The sequence below is a fragment of the Sabethes cyaneus genome, chromosome 3, assembly GCF_943734655.1.
Source record: "Sabethes cyaneus chromosome 3, idSabCyanKW18_F2, whole genome shotgun sequence".
NCBI classification, from domain to species: domain Eukaryota; kingdom Metazoa; phylum Arthropoda; class Insecta; order Diptera; family Culicidae; genus Sabethes; species Sabethes cyaneus.
Window position 1 is genome coordinate 2,564,014 of NC_071355.1, and position 25,354 is coordinate 2,589,367.

At 38.7% G+C, this 25,354-nt stretch overlaps 2 protein-coding genes across 2 annotated transcripts; one reads left to right on the top strand and one right to left on the bottom strand.

Annotated features, from left to right (window-relative positions):
• Nucleotides 1–4,429: 4,429 nt before the first annotated feature.
• Nucleotides 4,430–5,585, top strand: LOC128743408 (intraflagellar transport protein 46 homolog). The gene is made up of 4 exons (XM_053839971.1): nucleotides 4,430–4,567; nucleotides 4,626–4,677; nucleotides 4,734–5,095; nucleotides 5,151–5,585. Exons 1-4 carry the CDS (start codon nucleotides 4,430–4,432, stop codon nucleotides 5,583–5,585), a joined length of 987 nt encoding a protein of 328 aa, XP_053695946.1.
• On the bottom strand, nucleotides 5,522–7,046 carry LOC128743407 (uncharacterized). Its single transcript, XM_053839970.1, has 5 exons — nucleotides 6,912–7,046; nucleotides 6,719–6,842; nucleotides 6,451–6,657; nucleotides 6,149–6,385; nucleotides 5,522–6,092 (listed from the first exon to the last, which is right to left on the bottom strand). Exons 1-5 carry the CDS (start codon nucleotides 6,946–6,948, stop codon nucleotides 5,639–5,641), a joined length of 1,059 nt encoding a protein of 352 aa, XP_053695945.1. The 5' UTR covers nucleotides 6,949–7,046; the 3' UTR covers nucleotides 5,522–5,638.
• Nucleotides 7,047–25,354: the final 18,308 nt, after the last annotated feature.

The window sequence follows — 25,354 nt, forward strand, 5'->3', positions numbered from 1 at the left end:
AAATACAATGATCAAATTTAAGAAAAAGTGATACAAATTAATAGGAGACAAAGCAGATAAATAAATTGCCCTTGCGATACCAAATGAAGCCAGCTTCAGAGCCCTATATCCTTGTTTAGATAAGAATCTTCTTAGACACGAATGCTTCGCCGATGTAAAGTGTCTAAAATTAATAAAAAAAATCATCTACCGTCAAATCTTATTCTCACTTATTTCTTGTGCCCTAATCCTGCCTTAGCGCCTGGTGTAAGCGACGTAGGTACTTTCACTTTGCAGATATCTTTAATCGTGATTTCGAAATTCTTCTCACTCTTCCACGAACCAGTGTTTCTGGCAGCACGAAATTGCAAAACTAGTTAATTTATCGTCAATCAAAGTGTCTAGGATTACGTTGGTCACACCCGGACACGTTCTGGATATATCCAGGGAGCATTCTGGATATATCCAGGAAAGCGACTAGTTTCGATGTTGAACCAAACCCCATCATGCGACCCCATTAGAAACTCAAAATAACGAATAAAGGAATAAAAGGCTAAGAAGATATTTCAGTCAAAAGTTTAAATAGGGGAATTAGGGGCATAATGAGCACACGGGGCGAAATGGGCACCCCTTTTTTCTACGAAAGTACGCAGTTTGTAATAAAACATGATACGCGATACACTACTGTAGGTACTACAGTATCTATTTTTCAAAACGAAAGTGATCTCTCCTTTTAAAACACGGAGATATATTAAAAAACTTAAAGTGGTTCTCAAACGATGAAAAACTTATCCAGCTTTTCACGAGCGATAATGGCGGATATTGAGCACAAGTGGGCACAATCTTTTGACATTCATTGGAGGAGCGTCGAGTTCGCCCTGACGGAGTTACTATGGATACATTCATGATTGTTTGTTGTTCGAGTGTAAAAATGTAAACATTGTTTAATTTTGCAGATCAGCTGAAGTGGAACCTAACTAAACGGATTCAAACTTTTATAGTGGTTTGCGGACATAATTTGCTGAAGACACTGGCTCCGAAAACTTTTTCACAATAGTGCGAATTAAACATTCGAAACATTACACATTAACGCAAATATTACCTTCATTCGTTCGTCCAGTGTGCTCTCGAACAGCGTTGGTCAAGCCGTTGTCCAGTGTGCTCTCGAACAGCGTCTCGACTTGATAAGAAACTTTCCGTTGCGTATTACGTATAAGTTTTCGAAAACTGCGAAGCCGCAATCCATACAACTTCTTGTCCGTTCGATTATGTTCCTCTTTAGCTGATCTGCAAAATTGAACAATGTTTACATTTTTACATTCGAACAACAAACAATCATGAATGTATCCATACTAACTCCGTCAGCGCGAACTCGACGCTCCTCCAATGAATATCAAAAGATTGTGCCCACTTGTGCTCAATATCCGCCATTATCGCTCGTGGAAAGCTGGATAGTTTTGGAGCACTACCAAATGAGGTTTTACAATCGTTTAAACATTTTAATCAATTATGCGCACACTGCAACATGATGTATACATTATACCTCACATTTCACCTTCGTTAGAGTTTTGATTTTATACTGTAATTAGTGTAAAAACTCGTTTTTACTTTAACTAATTGACTAGGGGCGAGATGAACACTTCTAAGTGGGGTGAAATGAGCAAACTATGTCGAATAAACTATTCTCAAATTCATCTCAGTAGGCTTGTCAATTTTCTTGTTCATCTCGTCAGTGCTTGTTTATAGTGATGGTGCGTACATATAAAAGGAATTCTGGAAGACAGAATTGGTCAAAAACGGCCCTACAAGCGGCCTTGACCACTGGAAGGCAAGACGGAACATCCACGAAACAAGCAGCCAAGCACCCGCGGCAGACGCTAGCTCGGTATGTGAAGAGATATGAAGCGGCAATATCGGAGCCTGAAGTGTTCCAAATCAGTTTTTTAAGACCGTTTTCACTCCTGCTGAAGAACAAGTGCTAGTGAATCATATTTTGGAAATGGAAGTTCGATGCTACGGTGTTACTACCCGTGAAATCAGAAGCCTCGCATATCAGCTGGCGGAGAAAAACGGAAAAGCCCATGTGTTCAACACCAAAATACAGTTAGCTGGCTGGAATTGGCTGCGTGGCTTCCGAAAGCGTCATCCGGAACTTTCGTTGCGTGCTCCAGAGGCAACCTCAGCGGCTCGATTGCAAGGTTTCAAACTTGGTAGCGGTCAATAATTTTTTTGATGTTTTGATCCAGACGATGGCGGAAGGCAACTTTGCGGCAAGCAGAACACTTAACATCGACGAAACATCCGTCCTTACCGTAATTTGAGCCATATTGTCCTAAGTTAAAATCCGTTTAAATTAGGTTTCATGTTGTTTTTAGGTGCAAACGAAAAGATCCAAGGTGTTTGCTTTGAAGCGTCGGCAACAAGTCGGATTGGTAACATCTGCTGAGTGAGGGCTGTTGTCTACAGCATGTATTTGCATGTCTGCTTCCGGATGCTTCATTTCGTCGATGATGATATTCCCTAGAGCTGGACTGACCGAGGCCCTAAAAAAAGGAGCCCCTCCGGACACGCTTGTTTGCAACTCGTCTGGCTGGATGACAATGAGCGAATGTAATTCTTGGTTCGAGCATTTCCTGATTCACACACGTCCAACAGCTGGTTCTCCGGTGCTCCTTTTGCTTGATGGACACAACTCACACACTAAAAATCTGTCCGTTCTTGAGCGAGCACGTGAATGCTTCGTGACTGTTGTGGCTTTACCCCCCACTGCAGCCACAAGTTTCAGCTGCTTGATTTGAGTTTCATGGGACCACTGAAAACTGCTTTTTCGAAAGCAGTCGAAAATTTTCTGAAAGCGAATCCTGGTAAAGTTGTTACCTTTAACGAAATCAGCGAGCTATTTCGGTTTACATACATGCAAACGGCCCAAAGCGTATTTAGTAAAACCGGCATTGTTCCGTTGAACAGATTCGTGTTTGAAGATAAAGATTTTGCCCCCGCTGATGTTACGGATGTCCTCCAAGAATCTGATCCAATCTCAGACAACGCGCGATCAAGCAGTAAAGACGATGCTACCGCCGAGTTCAACGCTCTGGATTGTAAGCCAGGCTCTTCTCAGAACATGAACAGTTCGATTGGCAGTATTGCAAATAGGGTTTATTTCTAATTCCCGTCGTAGTAAGTAAAGCCATTCTAATTTTCATCATTTGTTGGATGGATTTGATGAATACTCCAAAAGTTCTAGTGCTGATTTGCCTAAAACACACTTACCTTTCGATCCGTGAACTTTGAAATCACTGAAAAGCGATTATTAAAGCATATTATTGAAATTACGCAACTGACTTTATTTCTTAAATTCGTCGTGCCGTTTTAAAATCTGTTTATCAAAATTTTTCATCGTCCGAACTAAAAATCACAACAATGTTTACGAAGCTAACGCGCATGTATTTGTGTAGGACGGCATGACAAATTTTATTCTGCAGGTCAGGTGTCAGGCAAGTTTTCCTGGCTTTAGAATAACGACAATGCCTTGCGTGAGTTATTTTCATTTATGATGACGAAAATTAAAACGATTAGTCGACATTGTCTTCTTCGTCGCACGAAAAAACGTAGGAAATTTGGCTGGTAGGACTTCTTTAATGATAAAAAGCATTTAAATAGATCTCAGCTCACTTTGATTGATCGCGAATGATATACAACAAACTAAAATATTAGGAAATAACTAGTTTTGCATTGTGTGTCATAAAAATGCTGATATTTTTAATAATTTGTGTTGGATAGGACGGGAATAGGCAATTACGACGATGTAGCGACATACCCTATCAAGTTTTCATACCTTCTCTCAGCCTTGGACACACGTGTGCTCTAACTGGCCCACCTTGTGTTGCAAAAGTAAACAGTTTTCACTGTTGTACCTACAATTTATGGGTTAAATTATGTTCAGCACTGGAATAGAATTATTTAAAAATTCGCAGTCAGTTCTACTCAAAAAATCGATATTTATACCTTACTTTAATTTATTTTTCGAGTAATTTTAGAAACGTGTGGATGGCTTGCTGCTTCCGCTGTTCATACTTTTCAACACATCTTTAACGACAGGAATGTTCCCAGACATCTGGAAAATATCACATATTGTACCAATTCACAAAAATAGGGTAAACAAATAGGTAACAATAGTCGCGTAAAATGATAATATCAGATGTGCTATTAAGAATAACTTTTATACTTTTCTAATAATTAAGAAAGGTTAATAATAGAACCAGCTGTAGAGATAAACTGCACGACATTTGGCGCCAACGCGTAGTTGGCGCAAAGCGCATGCTCGCTTTTACACGTTCTCAGTCCGGCCAACCGGTTGCCATGGTTTGCAACCGAGGGATAAACAAAGTTATTTTTTTCGAGTGCATTCTGCATTGTCCATTGTGATCAGCACAGCAGCAGGGACACAAACATGGATTTGTACGACGAAATGTACGAAATTAAAAACAGTCGAGAGATTGACGACAGTCCACCACCGCCCGATCTGGACGTTTCGGGTTCGTTGAAGTTCCTGCACGACAAGCAGCCGAGTGAGGAGAAATCAGTTAAGGTTGGTGGTTTGTGATTATACTGGTACCTTTAACAGGACAGGTCGGTTTCGGTTTCAGGATGAAAGCAAATACGTCGATAAAATTGATGAGGAAGTGCAGAAACCTGCTAGTAAGTTAAGCTCCTAAACGTATCACAAAACAAATTTTAGGTGTTCCAAATTGTAGAACCAAAAGACATCTTCGTCAAGCGGGAAAGTCTGCAGAAGCACGACTCGCTGACGGACAGCAGCGGCAGTCTTTCGGAGGACGAAAAAGAGCTGCCGAAAAATCTGGTCGAGGAGAAAGAATTCAATCCGAAGTTTTATGAAAATATTGAAGCTCCAAATGAGTTGAAAGATATCTTTCAGTATATTACTCGGTTTTCACCGCAGCGAGTCAGTATCGACTATAAGTTGAAGATTTTCGTTCCGGATTTTATTCCTTCGGTTGGTGATATTGATGCTTTTTTGAAGATTTGTTCGCCACCCTTTTTGAACGAAGGTAGAAAGAATACTTTGACTGAACATATTGGGAAGCTTGGTTTGGAAGTAAGTTTTTTCCAATAGTTTCTTGAATTAAATTGAAGTTAAATTTGTATTGAAGACTTTAGATGAACCCTGTGGCGAGCAAAGCGATCGGGTGCTTCTGCAGATGAAAATGCGTTCGATTTTCACGAAACCACTGGAGACTCCGTCGGCCATTGCCAAGAGTCCGAAGGATATCGACCGTTGGATTACGGAAATTCAATCCCTCAAGGCGAACCAATCGGCCAACCAGAATCTGAACGTACTAAGCCGGTCGGGTGCGGTTAACATCGACAATCTGATGTCCGAATGGCCGGAAGAGGTGGAGAAAATGCTCGATGCGGTTGGGTTTCCCTCGGCGGATCTGGACTGCTCGTTAACCAGGTACATTGAAATCATTTGTAACATTTTCGATATTCCCGTGCAGCAAAGCAACGGCCAAGCCGGCTATATTCAGGCACTCTATCACTTGTTTAATCTCTACTTAGCCGTTAAGCAGCAGGGTAATGTTTAATAACTGGACGGAATCTATCACTGGTCTTGGTCTTATATACCTATCATATTAAATCATTTTAATATTCTAACGTATGCGTCTCTAATTCCGAACTTGAAGATAGCCAAAAACGGGAAGTACGTTATGAGAAATCTTGACATTACCATTTGACTGTTGAAGTACCATCTAAAAACTAGGAATTTCAGGAGAGTTTCATGAACGAGTATTAGAAAGTACAGTATAAATCGACTGTACCGACTGAAGGTGTCATACGCTGTCTCGCCGACCGTTGGAGGATGCTCTTCGAGCCAATAGTGATAGCCGGGAACTTCCGTAAGTCGGGAAGTGAAGAACACAAATGCGTCGTAGTCCAGGAATGGGTTGAAGCACCACAGTCCATCGATGAGGGCGTTTCCCATTTGTTGAAACGTTTCCTTTCGGGCAAGCAAAGCCGGGCGCAAAACCTGTTCCTGCACTTGCGTCATACGCTGCTCGGTTGTCGCGAGGCAGTCCGTGCACAGGTTATAGCTGAAATAGAATCATGATTTGTTTTACGCCTCGAAGGAGAAACGATTGTCTCTTACCGGTCTTGAATACCAATCATGTAGCCGATGACTCGCCAAAAGTGAACCATTGCTTCCATGTCTTCCGTACGATATTTGATGCCGAGTTTCTTGTGCCCTAGTACAATGTACCCAACAAATCCGAATTGTGTGACCGCCATATCTTTCTGTGAAATAATCCGACTGGCCAGCTTAGAGCTGCTTCTTTTACTGGCCATCACGTGCGTTCTTCGAACGAACGCTACGGATTTCCAGGATCTGCTCGAAATAAAATATCGATTATCGGACAATAATTGTTCCACAATTTCGTTGTCACGACTTACGCGGATCCCGGCGTCAGATCTTCGTAGTACCAATTGAGAACGTGCATAATGGTGGCGATATATCGGCGGTACGCCGTTAAAGCAGTCGAAGACTGCTTAGTATAGACCAAAACATCCAATATACTCGGCACCGCCAGAATGACGAGCAAACCGCAGAGCTTTGCCACAAACATTGCAAAGAAGTTGCTTTTAAAATAGCGCTGGGCCCTAAAACAAAAACAAAATTAATTAATAAACCCTCTAAATTATGGACAAATATTATTTTAACCTTTTAAATTTGGCATCATCGTACCACGATGGTAGCTGCAGCTCATACGCCTCAACATCACGGTCCACCGGAGCGGCCACACCATCGGTCAACAAGCGCTGTAGGTACTTTGACTGATCGTCACCTGTGTGAAAGAGGAGAAAGTTAAATTAGAGTACGGTTGACTGCACCTCGAGCGGTTGCGAGCACTGACTACTAGCACATTTTGCTGGTTCTTTTGCCACACTCATATCCGACGAACCATTGAACGAGATCACTATCACTAAATCGAAACGATCAAGATTGGATAACTTCTAAAACTTGAACAAAATTTAATGCACTTTTTCCTGTGAGGTCTGCCGTCAGTGTTGACGACACGGATCTCAATACGCTAATGAATCTTTCGAAGTTCCAGTTAACCTTGAACGTATAGTAACCACATGTATGATCCATGCACAAAATAACCATTCAATCGAAGTAAAAAACGGTAAACCGGTTTTGTTGGCTGCATAAAAAATATTCAACATTTTATTGAACCATTACCGTTTTAGCTCGCGGCGATCAAGCGTTTCTCTCGCGGTTCTCACGTAAGCACACAGCACAGATTCCGCGGATTACGTGAATGGTCTACTGGTGAGTGCTTTCTCCACTTTCTCCACTGCGGTACGCGTGTGGAACTGGCATGCAAGCTCTTGCGTGTGCTGCGCTGTGATGCGATCGACTCTGCGACTAACTTGCGTGCAAGTTTTTACTGCTTCAAACCAGAATGACTACCTACCGTGAATGAATTGTATAAGCATGAACAAAGCCGTTACGAACCGGATGGCATGTGCTTGTGAGGGATTCAAAATAAATAAAAAGGGTCGATGTAAATTAATGACTACTCCCATGTAAACAATGACTTCTGGTCGAATATCTGTCATATTTAGTAGTAAGAAATACAATACTAGTTTATCTATGCTGTGTGTTACGAATAGAAAATAAAAGCGTTTACTTTTATTCTGACAACTAAACGAATTGTACTCATATTCTTTATCTCTGCCTATTAGGTTATGAGATCTAGGAAGTTTTGTGAAGAATGGAACTTACCACCAGGAAGTGCATCTGGCATTAGAGCGAAAAACTGACTGAAGAATGGTGAATGGAAGTTCACAGTAAAGACTCTTCTGGAAGTGGAGAATCTCTTGGAAGTGTTGCAACCTACCCCGAATGCTGATGGAACTATTGGTGAGATGGATGCGCGGAAGGACCGCATTGCACGAGGAAAAATTATTCTGCTGTTTGATCCAGTGAATTCCATGCATGCTGAAGAGATCAAGACATCGGCGGAAGTGTGGAAGAAACTGACAGTAGCTTTGAAGGCATGGAACTAGCGCATCAGTGAATACACAAGCTTATAATGCTGAATTTCGATTGCTGCGGTTCGATGGAGGCGTATGTAAATTAAAGGCATTCAACAGTACTTCAGGCTCATTAGAATCGGATTTTCGCTGCACGACAGCTATGGGATGGCCCATAGCTATGGGATGGTTTGACGCAAGGATATCGTCCGACGGTGATGGGCCGACATAATTCTAGAATTGAAATCACAGGTGATATCATTGAATCGAAGTTTCTCCATAACGGATCTCTGTAGTAGCATCAGCGGATGAGGCATCTAAGTTTTGCAAGGCTGAAAAATAAATTACCTACCTGATTGGATCTGGCTCCGATCGGTATGTAGAATAGATGCGATTACTTTTTATGCACGAAGGCTCACGGACTATAGAAGAATTGGAACTTGTTCACTCGGATAAGTGTGGGTTTACGGAAGAATCCAGTCGGCCTCGAGCTACGATGCTGGTTATACAAGCCAGTCGTCGTGTGCTCGAATCTCGTCTGGAAGAGGCTGTTAGAGTCAATAGGATCGTAGCACTAGCCCCGCAATTGCCCTGTACTCTAGCAGCTGGCTGCGAAGTCTGTCGAATTAAAAAAAGAAGATCATGTACCAAATGAGGAATCTACTAACAAGGTTTTCCTTTGCTTTGGAAGAAACATCGCTAGATGGAGCCCATCTTTACTTGCATGTAGCCTAATGCATAGAAGTCGAGAGGATGCAAATCAGGCGAAGAATTCATTCTTTCGAAGAAATAAAATCTGGAAAATTTTCCCCACATCAAGCCTTTTCAGCTATAGCTTTCGGCTGGTGAGACGGTGCAGAATCCTGTTGGAAGCAGTATGGTGCGTTCTTGTAGTGTTTTTCAACGATGGAAAGCAACTGTTTTTTTTTCAACACATGATGTAAAGCAATGGAACCTTTAAATTTTTGGGGAAACATCCCCATCACCCTGGAATCGTTTTGAAACCGTTGAACAGCCAGTTTGTCCCGAGGAATATCAGAAAGATGTGCTGCATATACCCGATCATTTTGTTGGTTGTGGTGATCCCGCAGCAGGAAGATTTTTAGCTTCGTTATACTATATGTGTGCGTATGTGTGTGTGTGTGTGTGTGTGTGTGTGTGTGTGTGTGTGTGTGTGTGTGTGTGTGTGTGTGTGTGTGTGTGTGTGTGTGTGTGTGTGTGTGTGTGTGTGTGTGTGTGTGTGTGTGTGTGTGTGTGTGTGTGTGTGTGTGTGTGTGTGTGTGTGTGTGTGTGTGTGTGTGTGTGTGTGTGTGTGTGTGTGTGTGTGTGTGTGTGTGTGTGTGTGTGTGTGTGTGTGTGTGTGTGTGTGTGTGTGTGTGTGTGTGTGTGTGTGTGTGTGTGTGTGTGTGTGTGTGTGTGTGTGTGTGTGTGTGTGTGTGTGTGTGTGTGTGTGTGTGTGTGTGTGTGTGTGTGTGTGTGTGTGTGTGTGTGTGTGTGTGTGTGTGTGTGTGTGTGTGTGTGTGTGTGTGTGTGTGTGTGTGTGTGTGTGTGTGTGTGTGTGTGTGTGTGTGTGTGTGTGTGTGTGTGTGTGTGTGTGTGTGTGTGTGACGCTTGACTTTTGTCGTCTGTTTCTCGGAGATGGCTGAACCGATTCGTTCGCTATTACGCTTATTTGAAAGGTGTTATCACCTTGTAGATCACTATTGAATTGTTTTGCGGTCCGACATTTTGTTTAAAAGTTATATGCAAAAATGTGTTAATTCCGTGACCTGATTTTCTCCGGAACCGCTCAACCTAGGGCGTAGCCAGAAATTTTTCTTAGGGTGGGGGTTGGCATAGCCTAACCTTTAGGAGTTTATTCAGGAAATGGGGAATTATTTACAATCATCATAAGCTATTTTGGTTTATACTCCGGGTTCGTCATTTGACAAAAAAAATCAAAGGTAAATGTTGAAATTGCGCCTCCCGGTTGACCTGGTACGTTGTATATTCAAACCATGGCTGGGAGAGACTATTAGAGTCAATAGGATCGAGTTCCTTCCAGGCGCGGCAGAAGCTTAACCTGCATCCTTTTCCACATCGCTCTTGAAAAGATGATCCGGCGAGCAAAATCGAAACGAGGGACATAATTTTCAGTGAAGATTGGCTACGCAGATGACTTCGATATTGTAGATCTTGCGGGGCATTTAAGCAGAAAATTGAGTCTACTTTGCCCATCCCAAAACGCTTCCATCCGCTAGCAAACGGTAGCCACCGTACGATGCTGACAAAGTACATAGCCATTAGACCGGTAGTTTTTAGGGATTTGACGATACTCACGGAGGACATGCCCGCCCTTCCGGACGATATTTGATGGAGCAAAAACTGGAAGCGGAGAGCGGCAGCGGTACACTAGAATCTCTTTTTACGTCCCTTTATTTTACGTGATTTCCTTTTGCGTCAATATTTTTACGGAATTTGAATTAACGTTTGAATTCATTTTACGTCTAAAATTTTAATTAACTTTCACCCTTTTTACGACCGATTTTTCTTACGTCCCATAATAGTGGACGTAAAACGAAATTTGCGTGTGTATGAATTACGAGCAGCAGACACAACTTGGGGAGATTACCATCGGACATCTGGTAAAGTATACGGTGAGCTAAACTACGGTGGACTGGACAGTCATAAGGAAAACTGTTCTATTTAACAACCCCCCGGGGACCCAGAACAGAGGGACCCTACGTGCGAGATGGCCCAACTTGGTCTTGCGATTTGCGCCTTATGAAACGCCTGGGAAATAGGCGGCGAGTAACTCAAGATTGAGTTGACTACAGCCGACTAGTTGAAACAGCACCAGGTCTATGCTACTGACGACGAAAAGGAGGATCGTTCAACTAGTCCCATAAATTTTCCTGTGCTCTAAGTAATTGGTAGCAGAAATTTCCAAAGTTCAAAGTGTGGAACAAATTTTCGTCTGGGGGGATTTGAACCCCTAAACCTCATAGATCACTATTGATTTGTTTTATGATTGAATGTTTAATTTGAAAGTTATGAGCAGTCGTGTACAGCATAATAAAATTTACAATTATTTATTACGATTTTAACCAGACAATTAATCCGATCTCAATTATTTTAGTATCAAACGAGAGGCCCCAACGCTGTGAACATATCTGTTAAATTTGATTAGCATTGGCCTTTGCAGTCAAAAGTTATTAGATAAAACATTGATGAAAATATTAAGAAAACTTTACTGATATAAACCAAATAGAAAAAACGTGATCATGTGCTCTAGCGTAAAAATGCTTAATTTTCCAGGCGGTGTGTAGAAAAGTTCATTTAAAAAATATGGCGCAACTTTTTACTGTATTTGGGTGACCGTAAATCCACCTATTAATTTTTGTTTTTTTTAAATGCGTCCAGAAAAGTACACAAAACTTCTAGAACACTGTAAAATAAACAACTTTGCTGTACATAATAACTATATATCTTACTGGTTACGAACTGTAACGATTTGTTTAAAAATGCAGCGAAAATTGAAAAATTTAGATAGGGTTTATTTCTAATTTCCATCGTAGTAAGTAAAGCCACTTTAATTTTCATCATTTCTTGGATGGATTTAATGAATACTCCAAAAGTTCTTGTACTGATTTGATTCAAACACACTTACCTTCCGATCCGTGCACTTTGAATTCACTAAAAAGCGATTATTAAAGCATTTAATTGAAATTACGCAACTGACTTTATTTCTTAAATTCGTCGTACCGTTTTAAAATCCGTCCATCAAAATTTTTCATCGTCCGAACTAAAAATCAAAACAACGTTTACGAAATTAACGCGCATATATTTGTGTAGGACGGCATGACAAATGTAGTTTTGCAAAACTTTCTGCTGGTAATGCAAGTTTCCTCTTTCATGGCTGCAAAATAACGACAATGCGTTGCGTGAGTTATTTTCAGTTTATGAATGACGGAAATTGAAACGATTAGACGACATTTTCCTCTTCGTCGCACGAAAAAACGTTCAAAATTTGGCTGCTAGGAATTCTTTAATGAAAAAAAGCATTTAAATAGATCTCAGCTCACTTTGATTGATTGCGTATGATGGTCAACAAACTAAAATATTAAAGAATAACTAATTTTGCACTGTGTGCCTAAAAAACGCTGATATTTTTAATAATTTGTATTGGATAGGACGGGAAATGGCAATTACGACGAAGCAGCAACATAACATACCGAACCGTCAAAAAAAATTCAGCCAAATCGGTCCTCTAGATACTGCGATACACGCACCGTCGCTGAAAACATATGGTTTCGAGGATAGCGCGTTTAAACAATTGTACACTTCCCTTCAAGTGATCCCACAGTTTTACTGTAAATTATCAACTAGACCACGTACCGAAAAATACTTTGGACTCAACATTTCTGAAGGTAAAAGGCTCCTGAAAATGCAAAACAAACAAGTTTTTCGACTTTCCAGAGAGGGTCTTCCCTTAAATATCAATCCTGTCCAAGAACTTTGCACTCGATTTTTTTGATGGATATTCTATTCTACAAATTTATCAGTATATTGCATTGTTTTATTGTTTTGTTTTATGTGATTTTTTGCCACTTTTGAAGCAAGCCTGAGAATTATTTTTAAATTGTTCATTCTTTCCATGTTTAAATCAGTAATGCTATGTTTGTTCCCAAAATTTTGCAAAAAATATCAAACTATGTCAGTCACAAGTTACAAATAAACGCATAACAGTCTCAGTTTCAGTAGTGAAAATAAAACAATAAACTAAAATACAACATGTGACATCTTTAAGCACTCAAAATTGCAAAAGTAATTCCTTTGTCGTCATATAAAGTGTACAGGATTACGCTAACCATAGCCGATCACGTTCTGGGAACGTTCCGAATAAATACAGGAAAACGGCCAGTTTCGAACTTAAACCAAACCCCAGAATTTGACCCCGCTGTTAACTCAAAACAACAAATTAGAAATAAAAGGAAGACATTTTTGCTTTCAAATATTATACAAATTTATCAGTATAATACATACACATGTATTTGATGATGACTACCATAGTGTTATCAAAAAGATGAATTATGTTCCGAAGGCTCGTCGAATCCTATCTCAAATTACAAATGAGATGGTATAACAAAGGTTCCTTTCACCAATAGGTGGAATAAATCAGGTTTTGTAATTGGAAGTTTAATTTGAAAGTTATGAACAATCGTGTACAACACATGAAAATTCACAATAATTTATAACACTTTTTACCATATAATTCATCTGATTTTAAATATTTTAGTATCAAACGAAAGGTTTTAACACTCTGAATACATCTGCTAAATTTGCTAAGAAATAGTCTTACCGGTCAACAGTTATTTAAAAGAAAATGATGAAATTATTTTAGAAAACTTGACGGATACGAATCAAATAGAATGCACAGCGGGACCAAACCTCAAAAACACATTCATCTGCTATAACGAAAATTATGCATAATTTTTCAACGGGTGTGTCTTTGGAGAAGTTTAATAATAAAATTTAGCGCATCTTTTTACACTAACCCACTGCTAATCCACTTATTACGGGGGTGCAAATTTTAGATTTTTTAAATGCGTACAAAAAAATGTAGTGTGTTCACAAAAGTTGTAGAACCCAGTAAAATAAACACCTTTGCTACACATAAGAACTATCTATCTCTTACTAGTTGTAAAATATTATAATTTGATTAATAAAGGAGTTAAGAGTTAAGAGTTAAGGGTCCCCTATTCTGGTCGAAAAATAATAGATTTTGGTTAAGTATGGGAATACCTTGGTTATTGATTAAGGTATAATTGAAGATATTTTATCCAAAAAATAGTGATAATTATGCTTTAGGCAGCTGGGCCCGTGGATGCTCTCTTGAAAACAACTAATTGCTGATCGTACGTGCCAGGTACAACGGAGTATCGTGTACCGAACAACAGTTTTCAGCGATGATTTTGAAACTGGAAATATCAGCACGTTACCTTGACGCTTGTCATAAAAAATGGTCTATACATATGTCTTATTGATGTGGTGTTTTAGAAACACAAGTTCTTTGATTTCATGGAGACTAATTTTTCTTTTTTCCGAGGTTGTTGAAATTGGCCTACGAATGGCTGTTTGGTGGATGAGTTTTATTGAATATCTTCTCGAACAGAACGTGAAACCAAGTTCCTTTGTGTTAGAAAATATAGAGTTTCATTTAGTGGCGACATCGAAAAATGCTTCACCGAGCATTACGTTTACTTTAAATTTATTTTTATTTTAAACAACCGGCCATTAGTCGCGCGCGCTCTAAGCTCAGGCTCCGGCTCCGGCACCCTTCCTTGCGGGACTGTCCTATATATTGCTGTTTGCACTGCATATCAAAGCAAGACAAAAGTATTTCGCGCGTATTGGTAGGACATTCGGGGGTAAAATGCGCTGCAGAAGGTTGAACTTCTGATCAACAATCTGAACTAAGCTAAACTTTTATTAGGAAGCGTGAATTACGTATTAATTTTGTAACATTCTGAATATTAGTCAACTGCTTATATAACACCAGATTCCTCCCGTGCTTCTGACGGAACGTAAATAGAAAGAGCCTGCACCCCACGCCGACGTTAGCCTGCCTGCCTGCAAGGGGGTGGCGGCCAACTGCTTAGCCCATTCCATTTTATGTTGGTTGTTTTTTTTTCGTATGTTCTGTCCCATACCGCGACGATTCGTGCTGCTGGGAGGGATTTACGATTTCGAAAATTGAGGGTGAACAGCAGAAGCAGAAGAGCACGAGAAGAATTGCACTTTTGAATGATAATATGTACGTACGTACAGAATGTACCTACGTGGAGGGTTCACTTTGGTGTTCGAAAGAAGGTGAAGAAAAAAACAACAACGCCATTTTGCTTGCAACTGATTAATGCCGCGATATTTATGATAATTTTTTATGCTTGAAGAGAAATCCGTTTTTTTAAAGTTGGAAACCATTTTTGGTGCATCTTTCATCATCTGGCTTATTCTAAGTTCTAACACAGAACAAGATGAACTGCTTAAGCTGATTTAATCAATGTTATCTCATAGGATTATGTATAAAGAGAACACCTCCTCAGAAAAGAGTAACACCTATGCTCCCCCATACGGGGAGCCAGCAGTAAACCCGTCGTGAAATGTTTTATACCCAGTCATAAATGTAAATAGGGACTTCATGCCAAAAATATACTGTTGATTTGTCGACAAAAATTTACGCCGGCAGTGCCTAGCACTAGTACGATGTGTCAATATGGTTGAGCTTTGTTTGAGACGTATTCCCACACCGATTGCGAGAAAATGTTATTGCTTTGATAGCGTTAAAAAAAGGTTACTGGGCAAACAATGTTATATCTCTATGTTATGATACAATGATTCAAATCACGCGATCAGACACATTTTAGAGCTAACTTAACGGCTGTCCTGTAAATGTTAGATATTGGGTATCATTTTATGGTACAAAATTTTTCTTCACACTTCCATCGATACTACCAAAGTTTCGATTCTCATTAACACTTCACTTGACTTGCAAAATATCAATGAACTAACAAACGAGATTTATCGTCTTAGGTCACTAGTCACGAAGATTCGCGAATCAGGATGATTAAGGATCAGAAACTGATAAGTAAAGTATATTCCAAAAATATTGGAATTTTGCTTGTACCGTGACCGCCCCTAATTCTGCGCAGCTCCTAATTCTGCGCATTTTTCTTTATATAAGTATTTTTTAACATTGTGCATAACTATGATCATTGCGTTATTTGTTTATAAATGTCTGTTGAATATTACGCCATTATTCACAAACGGGTCATAATATTTGAGAGCGAAATAATTTAACGTGAAACTGAAAGTATTTGATATGGCAGAAAACATCGTCGCACCAACGCTAAGATTGTCCTGCTAGAAAATTAACAAATTTATGATCGAAATTCTTCGCAATGACCAAATTACCCAGCATAATTAGAAAGAATAATTAGTTTTAGTTATGTTTTAGACAAAAAGAGTGATTTCATGCATTGCTTTTCTTAGAAAAATGCGATGCAATAATGCGCAGATTTAGGCACAGATTTTTTATTCATGTTCCACATTCTGCGCAGTAATGTATCCTTCGAAGAAATCACGAAAGAATACGCAACCTCACCCAAATGGCTGAGGTATAGAGGCATGAAAATTCAAGTAGAATCTTTAACTTGCATTGACTGGAACCCTGTGCTGTGTCTCGGGGTATGAACCTACGAGCGCCAATTCATGAAACCATGTCTTCTATTTTTTTTAATGTCCAACCTCATGGAGCTGTCAGAGAGTGGGGAAGTGGTTTCTATATGAAAACACAACTTTTAGTATTAGTCTAAAGTGTAATGTTCAGTATGCAGAAAACCCGAATCAATTTGCCCTTCACGTTATCGAGAATAAAATATTTAAAATGAGGCAATCAAAATGATAACAATATTCCTTTGCCACCCGGCCTGATCATGGATTTAATTATGGTAATGGCTAATGCTGGATTTTTTGGTGTGCTTTCAGCATATAAACGCACAAACAGCATGGCAGGAGTATTTCTTTTCACTTTTTGGGTGCGCACAATTAGGAGCAAACATGCGCAGAATTAGGAACATGGGTAAGAAAGTGCGCAGAATTAGGCACCGTAGATAAGTTTACACACTGAAAAATATACTCAATTGTTGGTCGACTTATAATTCCCATATTTTTTACCAGATATTATAGACCGTAGTACTACACGTCGAGGCTATCCACGTTGTTAATTTAAATCTAGAATACTTAGAATAGCGGAAGAATCATAAAAATGTCTTAACTGCGCAGAATATGGTACGTTCACGGTAGTATTATTCTGTTTATGTTATTCTGCAAAAATTTCTGCTAGTCATGTAAGTTTTCCCGGCTGCAGAATAACGACAATGCGTCTCAAATTTGCAAATGTTGACCGATTTGGCCGAAATTTTGACCAAAGTCTTAGGATTGAATATAAAACAAGTGATGTCGAGCTGAGAAATGTGGGTCATTTTTAAGGTCACTTTAAAGACCTTTAAAGTGAGAAAAATTTAATTTCTTTAGTTAAATTTTATATTCAATTGAAAAGATCTCGTCTAACTTTTGTAGAATCATAGTGAACGTGTACATATCCTGAAAGATTGTCCTCTAAGCTTTTCAAAAATGCATAAAAAACTTAAAATTGCTCAGAAAATTATTGAGTTATTCATGATAGTATGTGTACACCTAGCCAAAAAAAAACGTTTTTTTGGAATAACTTGAAATTTTGGGGGTGTTAGGATGATGTCATATGTGTTTTCATGATGTACTAGGTGCGACCAACAACGTACACTAGGTCACTTGCAAAGTATATTAAAAGTTTTTTTTTGTCACACCGTGTAATACAGTCACCCCAGTATTATAGGCCACCCAGTATTATGGGCTAGTCTTTACTTTACGTTAGTTGTATAAGTAGCAAACTAATATTTAACCATTGTGTATGAATTCAACAGACAGAAGCAACATTCCGTTGCATGCTTGACAGCAATACCCTTAGTTCCAATTCGTCAATTTTCTTAGTTTTCCGATAGTTGGCAGTTGGCTCCAATCGACTGTCGATTTGTTGTTATTTTTGCGGCAGTTATAAAAAGTCGGTCGTGAATTATAAGCTGAATAGCGGCGTAAATTTGTGTGTCTGAATGCTAAATGGATGAAAATAGGAAGGATAGGAGAAATAGGTATGTATTCATTGATTTACGGTGAAACCACCTAAAAAAATTCGTTTTCCGTTTTAATATACGAAGTTAAATAATGGCCTATAATACTGACAGCAAAATTCACTTTTCCCAGTATTATGGGTCAAACATATAAATCAACAGGGTTCGCTGCTTTTGACTAAAATTGTAATTTGTTTTCAGTAAAACGAAAAAACGTGCTAGGAAAATCAATATAGGGGAACAAGGGATAAGAAGGCCCGGCGGGGTAAGAGGGACCACATCGATTTCGTCAAGAAATCCTTAAATTTTCTACAAATGCCCCAGTATGTTTTGTTTATTGGCCTATCTAAACACTTTGGAGACAACCTGTGCCACTCGGCCGTATCCAACTTCAAAACTAGAATCAAAACATACTTTTCGTTTGCAGTGTCTTCATGCGATATAATTTCAGCAGCAACAAATTTAAGGTTTTTCAGCACAAAAAAAAGCTAAGTATTTTGACGTTTCTCTTACCACTGACTTTAATTGGGCAATTCTTGTTCTGCGTGTGGCGGAAAATGTATATAAAATAGTACGGATTGAGAGATAAAAGCAAAATAATGTAAATTGTTAGCTGGGGGTAAGACGGGCCATTTTTCACGGGGTAAAAGGGCCATACGTCATAACGCTCATAATTGCCTAAAGTTCTTCTGTTTAGTGTCTTAATAGATTTTAAAAATATTGAATGAAAAAACCAACCTTTTTCCTGTTAAATTTGACTAACTATTTTATTATTCTGACAGATACGCATTTCGTTTACGACTTGCAGGCTTCATCAGTGTCTTTTTCGAAATAGAGTACACCTGTAATAAAAATTATTCCTGAATCTGAGATCATCCTGTCTAACACAGAGCCTCCCACGTCAAAAGAAGCCAACAAGTGCCATTCGAATAACACAATCAATGTAAATTTGGACCTAACGGAATCAAAATTCGATGATTCCAATTCACTTAACGTTGCCTTCTTTACCTTCACCTAAAGTTAATGGTATTTGAAGAGTAAGCGTCCTGCTGACAAATCAACAAATATAACGCCGAGAAAAGAGCAAATAAAAACCAGTGGAGTAAAATAACGTCTACTCTTATTTTCAAAATTGAACTAGTAGTAAAGTTCCTTCTTTTAGCAGGTGTCTAAATTAAACTATACCTTCTTTTAGCATGTACCTAAAACCCCTTAAGAACTAAGTAAGAACTTAGTTAATAATATTGAAATTGTGTTTACAACTCAAAGAAACCTTCAAATCTGCCACAATCCGCCTTACTCCGCCATGCTCCGTCTTACCCCTTTGGTGGTCCTTATTACCCCACCTGGTTGTGAACGAGTAATTTTTAGACGTTTCGAAAATTGATGAAAAATCACGGAAAAATAAACTAATTAATTCTTTATATAATTTTTAATGGTAGATAAATGCATGCTTTTCCATGTGTGGAACAAGAAAAAGTGAATTTTCCTACACATTTTATGCAACTTAGGGGGGAATTTATTCACTTAGGGGGGCCGTCTTACCCCGTCTTCCCCTACAGAATTCGAAACACTATGATACTAAATGTATTGCATCACGCCCTTGATCAAGCAAGACAAACCGAGAAAGTTCGGGAAGTTGCAAGAGATCACACAGTTCTGCGTTATTCTCGGAAAACACGCAAAAATAATTAGCCAGGACTAAATACGAAACGAAAATTGATGGACAAGACACAAACACGTATCACTCTTTACCAGCTACAAGTTAAGCACATTTACATTGTTTTATGTAAATCTGAGATTCTTTGATCTAAACTATGCAATTGTTTTAAAAATCTCCTTATCGCACTAGCATTATGAACGACGGTCTTGCGCCGTTCGTTGTGGGCGGTTTTACCCCCAAATGACCGATTTACACGTTTCACTATTTATTTCAACAAAACTGCATAAACAGTTACTTAATTGAGGTAGGCCTATCGTATCCGTTCTGCCTTAGCAGCCTTTTGTATACTTGGTTCGCTATAGAGACCATCACCTTGACGAAGCCCTCTGTGTGATTCGAATGAACTTGACAACCCACTCGAAATCCGAACACAGCACTGAGTATCGTCCATCGTAGATTGAATCTCGTCAGTGAATCTAATCTCAACTCACTCACTGAGTACATTACAAGATACAACTAGATCCTTAAATCGCGATTACTGCCACCCACACCCACATCCAACCACACATACTCACATCCACCCCCTCACATACACACACACATACACACACACACACACACATACACATGTTTTTTCTCGAAATAAAACCAATTGTTTTATTGACCCATAATTCTGACCAGGTTTAAAAGTGGCCCATAATACTGGGAATGGAATATGGTTACATTTTGTTGTTTTGCAAAAAAGTGTGCGATTTTGGAACAAGATTACCCACAGAACATCACACTATGACATATTTTTAATCAATTAAGTTATAAATAAACTGTAAATTATTTAAATCTGTATTTCTACCATTAATTTTGTAGCATCATCATGCTTAACTGGCCCATAATACTGGGATGACTGTATGACGAATATTGTTTCATAATTGTGACCGCTCCCAAAAGTGATCAACAATTGTGTATTTGATGAGTCATAATATAATCATAATTTCCGTGGAAAACTTGCACTAAATGGGATTACTAACTGGGATAACTGAATCATCTGAAAGATTACATATTTCTGTAACTAAAAACATTTATAAACTGATTTTAAAGAATAATATGCGCTAGAATTGATTGTTTTAAACTCATACTTCTGCTTGAATGGTTCATAATGGGTCCATTGTCCATTTTGTTGGGGAACTGTATATGTATGAAAGTTTTGCAAAAGCAGTGAACCATTATTATTTAATTTACGTTAATAATTGTTGGCTCACTTTATTTCTAATTGGTCTTCTCAAAAGCGCAAAAAGCACATAAAATTATCGTTTTGCGTGAAACTGTTTGGCACATGAAATATCAAAGGAATAGAGCAGACGAAAAAAGGATTTGAAGTGAAGACGTACATTTATTCAGATTTTCGCATGTTTGAGGAGCCCAGTTAGAAATGTAATTAACAATTTAATATTCAACCCATTTTATGGAATAATAAAATATTTAGGGTTACCAGTTGTTCAAATTAAAAACTAACCCCGTTAGTTTGCATGAGGAATCGTTCAAACGAACGGGGATCCACTGTACTTACCAAATACCGCTAATGAAGCCAAATCCGACCAGAAGATCGTAGGACAGTTGTGAGACTTCAGAAGAGGAAGAAGCCACTTTTTGATACTCTTTTAATTAGATCTGTCCATTGTATCTGTGGTCACGAAAAGTGTACTCCGCTTTCCACGTGAACAAATTGCTTGCCAAATCAAGAATTTCTTGACAAACCTCGACAAATAACTTTCTGGCACGACTGCTCGCGACCGTATTCTTTTGGAGCCTTCTGAATTTTGAACGTACGTAATCCAGCTCTAATTTTGTCCTTCGGGACAAAAACGTTCTTTGAACTGTTTTATGTCACGAAAACCCGTTGAATTGGGGATTTTCAAACTTTTACCGATGGTACGATGTGATAAATTCTTATATACTTTTCGATATACTTTTGCAGAATGTTTTCGCAAGCGATCTGTTCTTTCGACGCAATTTTTCAGATCTCTGTGGTTGCCGTATGTTCGAATCAGTATAGAGTCAGTAAGATCGTTGCATTAGCCCCAGGTCAAGTCTTAGAAAGCTCAAGGCTTTGCTTTTCACATGCCACTTGTTTTTCTTGAAGCAGCAGTAGCCACACGCTTGATGTATGTAATGGTCGTCCATGTCTGGGAACACTATCACACGATTGGAAAACTATCTTTTCATGAAAACGGAACAATTGGTGAAACTTTTATGAACTGACTTCAACTGGCATGCGAACCATTAAAATCCATTCTGAATTCGAAGAGCTAAAGGGTGTCCCACACCAAATTGCATCACGGAAGAAACGCTGGGTAATTTCAATCAAATGCTTTATTAATCGCTTTTTAGTGAATTCAAAGGGCACGGACCGGAAGGTAAGTGTGTTTAAGTCAAATCGGCAGCAGAGTTTTTGGAGTATTCATTAAATCCACCTAAAAAATGATGAACATTAGAGTGGCTTTCCTTACTAAGCCGGGAATTAGAAATAAACCCTACGTAAAAAATACGAGTTAAGTTAAGAAAGTTTTCCGTTCTATTCTGTTACTAAAAGTAGCAGACTCGTATTCGAGATTCTGCTAAGACGCTCACCGTAATAACTTTTTTAGTAAAAAAATGATGAAAATCCACGTGAAAATCCGGAAAATAATAAAAAACCGATATTTTTCTTTCCGCGCCATCCATCCTATACGCAATGTTTTAGGCTACTACGATTATTATCGGGAAAAATCAAACAGCGGCCTTGTTAAGGTCGATGTAAGGTGGTAACCAAACACGTGTTAATGATGGTAGGTGTGCTAAATTGTTGGTTAGAAATGGCAAACATTCTGAAATCGTGAAATTTGACTAACAGTTGTGCTGGTTGTCAGATTATTTTTTCTATAAGTAAACTCATTGGTTTCAGATAACGCCTTGTTTCGTCTGCTGCAGTTGACTGTCAAAATAACTTCAATAGGTACATATTAAAATGAAATCCTTATTCTTGCCATTAACCAATTTTATGAACGTATTTTTTATTCAGATGCGTATTCAATGCATGTTTACACATTTGATGTTTTGAGCTATGAAACGACCTGACCGTCAAGTGAATATTTGCAGGAATAAAGTTGCAGTAAAAGTAAATGTATGAAAGTCTTACAAAAGGAGTGAAATATTATTATTTAATTTACGTTCATAATTTTTGGCTCACTTCATTTCTAATTGGACTTCTCAAAAGCGCAAAAAGCTCATAAAATTACCCTTTTGCGTGAAATTGTTTGGCACACGAAATATCAAACGAAAAAAGGATTTGAAGTGAAGACGTAGGGTAATGTCGTTATCGTCGGGCCACTGTTATGGTTGGGCCACCACGATTTTTTTCAGTTTTAGTAACTCGTGGTACCTACGTACAAGCATTGTAAAACTTCTTACTGTAACAGCTAACTTTTCAAAATATTGTGAGTTTCAGTCGTGTATTCAAAACACGCGTACTGAATTCACTGATTGAATCAGTACAAAAAAAGTTTTCCCGGCGCAATGAACTTTTCTTCAAGAAATGATTCATAAAATGCAATTATCGGGGTAAATATTGGAAATTTATTAAGTGCTTTGTGCTCTATACGAAGGCTATAGAAAAACCCCGTCCAGTTAGGTGTTTGGGTAGGCTAAGGGGAAAGGCTACAAAAGCGCTTATTGTAAAGGTCGGGCCACTGGTGTAGTCATGGTTGGGCCATCATAATTTTAAGCACAGAAGCACAATATTCGCTAGAGAACGTCAGTCGCGGGAAATGTGATGAAATAAAGCAAAATTAGTATAATAAAACCTAGATTGTTGTTGATTTTTCCTTGCAGAAGTACACTTCGAAAAACGCGATTGCAGTAATATTGATTTCACAAGATCACCAAAAATTTCGCAAGGATGTTATCAAAAAATTGGTATTTATACTTATATGGGCCGTTGTTCACGAAATTCATTCTTTTGATGTCTCTACATAGAATTTCAATACGTATTTCTAGGATTTAGAGCGGCGGCCAAACCTGTACAACGCGGCCCGAGTATGGCAACATTTTTTGTCTTCACGTAAATGCCTATAATTTTATTATTTTTCAAGCAATCAGTTCAAAATTTTCCAAAAATATAGCTTATTCTTAGACCTTTCCAACGATGTATTTAGATTTTAGAAATTCTTTTTGAAATGCAAGTTAAGGGCGAATGTCAAAAGACGGCCCAACCACGAAGACATTCCCCTACATTTATTTGGATTTTCGTTTGTTTGAGGAGCCCAGTTAGACATGTGATTAACAATTTAATATTCAACCCATTTAATGGAAAAATAAAATCTTTTGCTGCAAAAAAAATTAACGATTTGGGCGTTTTTATTTAAATTTTGTTCGTGGAAACCAAATCTGTTTTTGCTTTTCGTATACAGTCAATCCACAATCATGGGTCATACACAATTATTAGTCACTTTTGACTTTAACTGTGTATTTTCGCTATAATATTCCTCATTGATTGCAAAAATGATTTTTCAATAGAAGATAAATTCATCTTGTACTACTAAACAAGCCTATTGTACGTCCGCCTGAATGCCGAATAAAATATGTTTTGATTTTCTTCGTTTTGCTGCACAATCCAGCTGTCAAACTATCGCTCAAATTGTAAACATCGTAACGTGAGGCCTGTGAATTCGTAAGCCTCGTAAATGTAAATTAAAAAGAATTACATCTGAAAAATGATGTTCGTATAAAAACAAAGGTAGAATTTGTATTCTTCATGAGAAAAATCCATGTCCATCCATGAAATTGTAAAGAAAACAAAAGTGACTCATAATTGTGCCATGATTTTTCAAGTTTTATACTATTATGGGTCACTCTTTCTGCAGATCAGCATTGATACTGCAGCCGAAAATTTTAACTACCACAGGCTTGTTCGCGACAAAATTTGGACACACCTAAACACACACAGCTTCGGAAATACATTACCAATGAGTGAAATATTTTGCAGAGTGGTAGACGTATGTCTGTTTTTTCTGAAAATATAATTCTTGTTTATATTACAAGCGCTCAGCGTATAATGGCGTCGAAAGAAGAGCAGGTGCGAAAAACAATTGTGTGCGGTCGCAATGAAAATCCGGATCTTTCGTTGAGAAAACTTGCCAAAAAGCTTGGATATCCTCCAAGCACTGTTCACAGTGTTTTAAAATCGTTCGATACACGCTTGACAACAGCTAGGAAGAAGGGAAGTGGAACAAAAACGGATCTGAGGAACCACCACAAGGATGCGAAGGTAAAACAAATATTACGGAGGAGACCAAATCTTTCTGTACGTACCATTGCTCGTAAAATAAAAATGTCGCATAAACATTCGTGCACACTTCTAAGCAACGACAAGGCATGAATGGACGATGAAACGTATGTCCTAGAAAACTTCAATCAGCTTCCTGCTATGTCTTTTTACACTGCCATGAAACGGAATGGCGTTGCAGAGCATTTTAGGACAAAGAAGAAAGCCAAGTTCCCCAAAAAATATTTAGTATGGTAAGCAGCTGTGGTCGAGTAAGCAAAAGTTACATCACTACGGGAACGGTTAACAAGGAAATATACCGTGAAGAATGCCTGCAGAAACGATTGTTACCGTTCCTACACAGCCAGGATGTACCCTCGCTGTTTTGGCCTGATTTGGCATCCTGTCACTACACCAAAGATGTTTTGGAATGGTATGATGCTAATGGTGTCCGTATTGTACCGAAGGAGGCGAATCCGCCTAACTGTCCAGAGTTACGCCCCATCGAGCGGATTGGGCTTTGGTAAAGAGAGAGCTGTCCCAGCACAAACAACAAGCAACAACTATAGATAAATTTCGAAAATCCTAGACAAACGCAGCTAAATTGGTTGCCAACAAGTCTGCACTGACCCTCATGGCAAGGGTAAACTC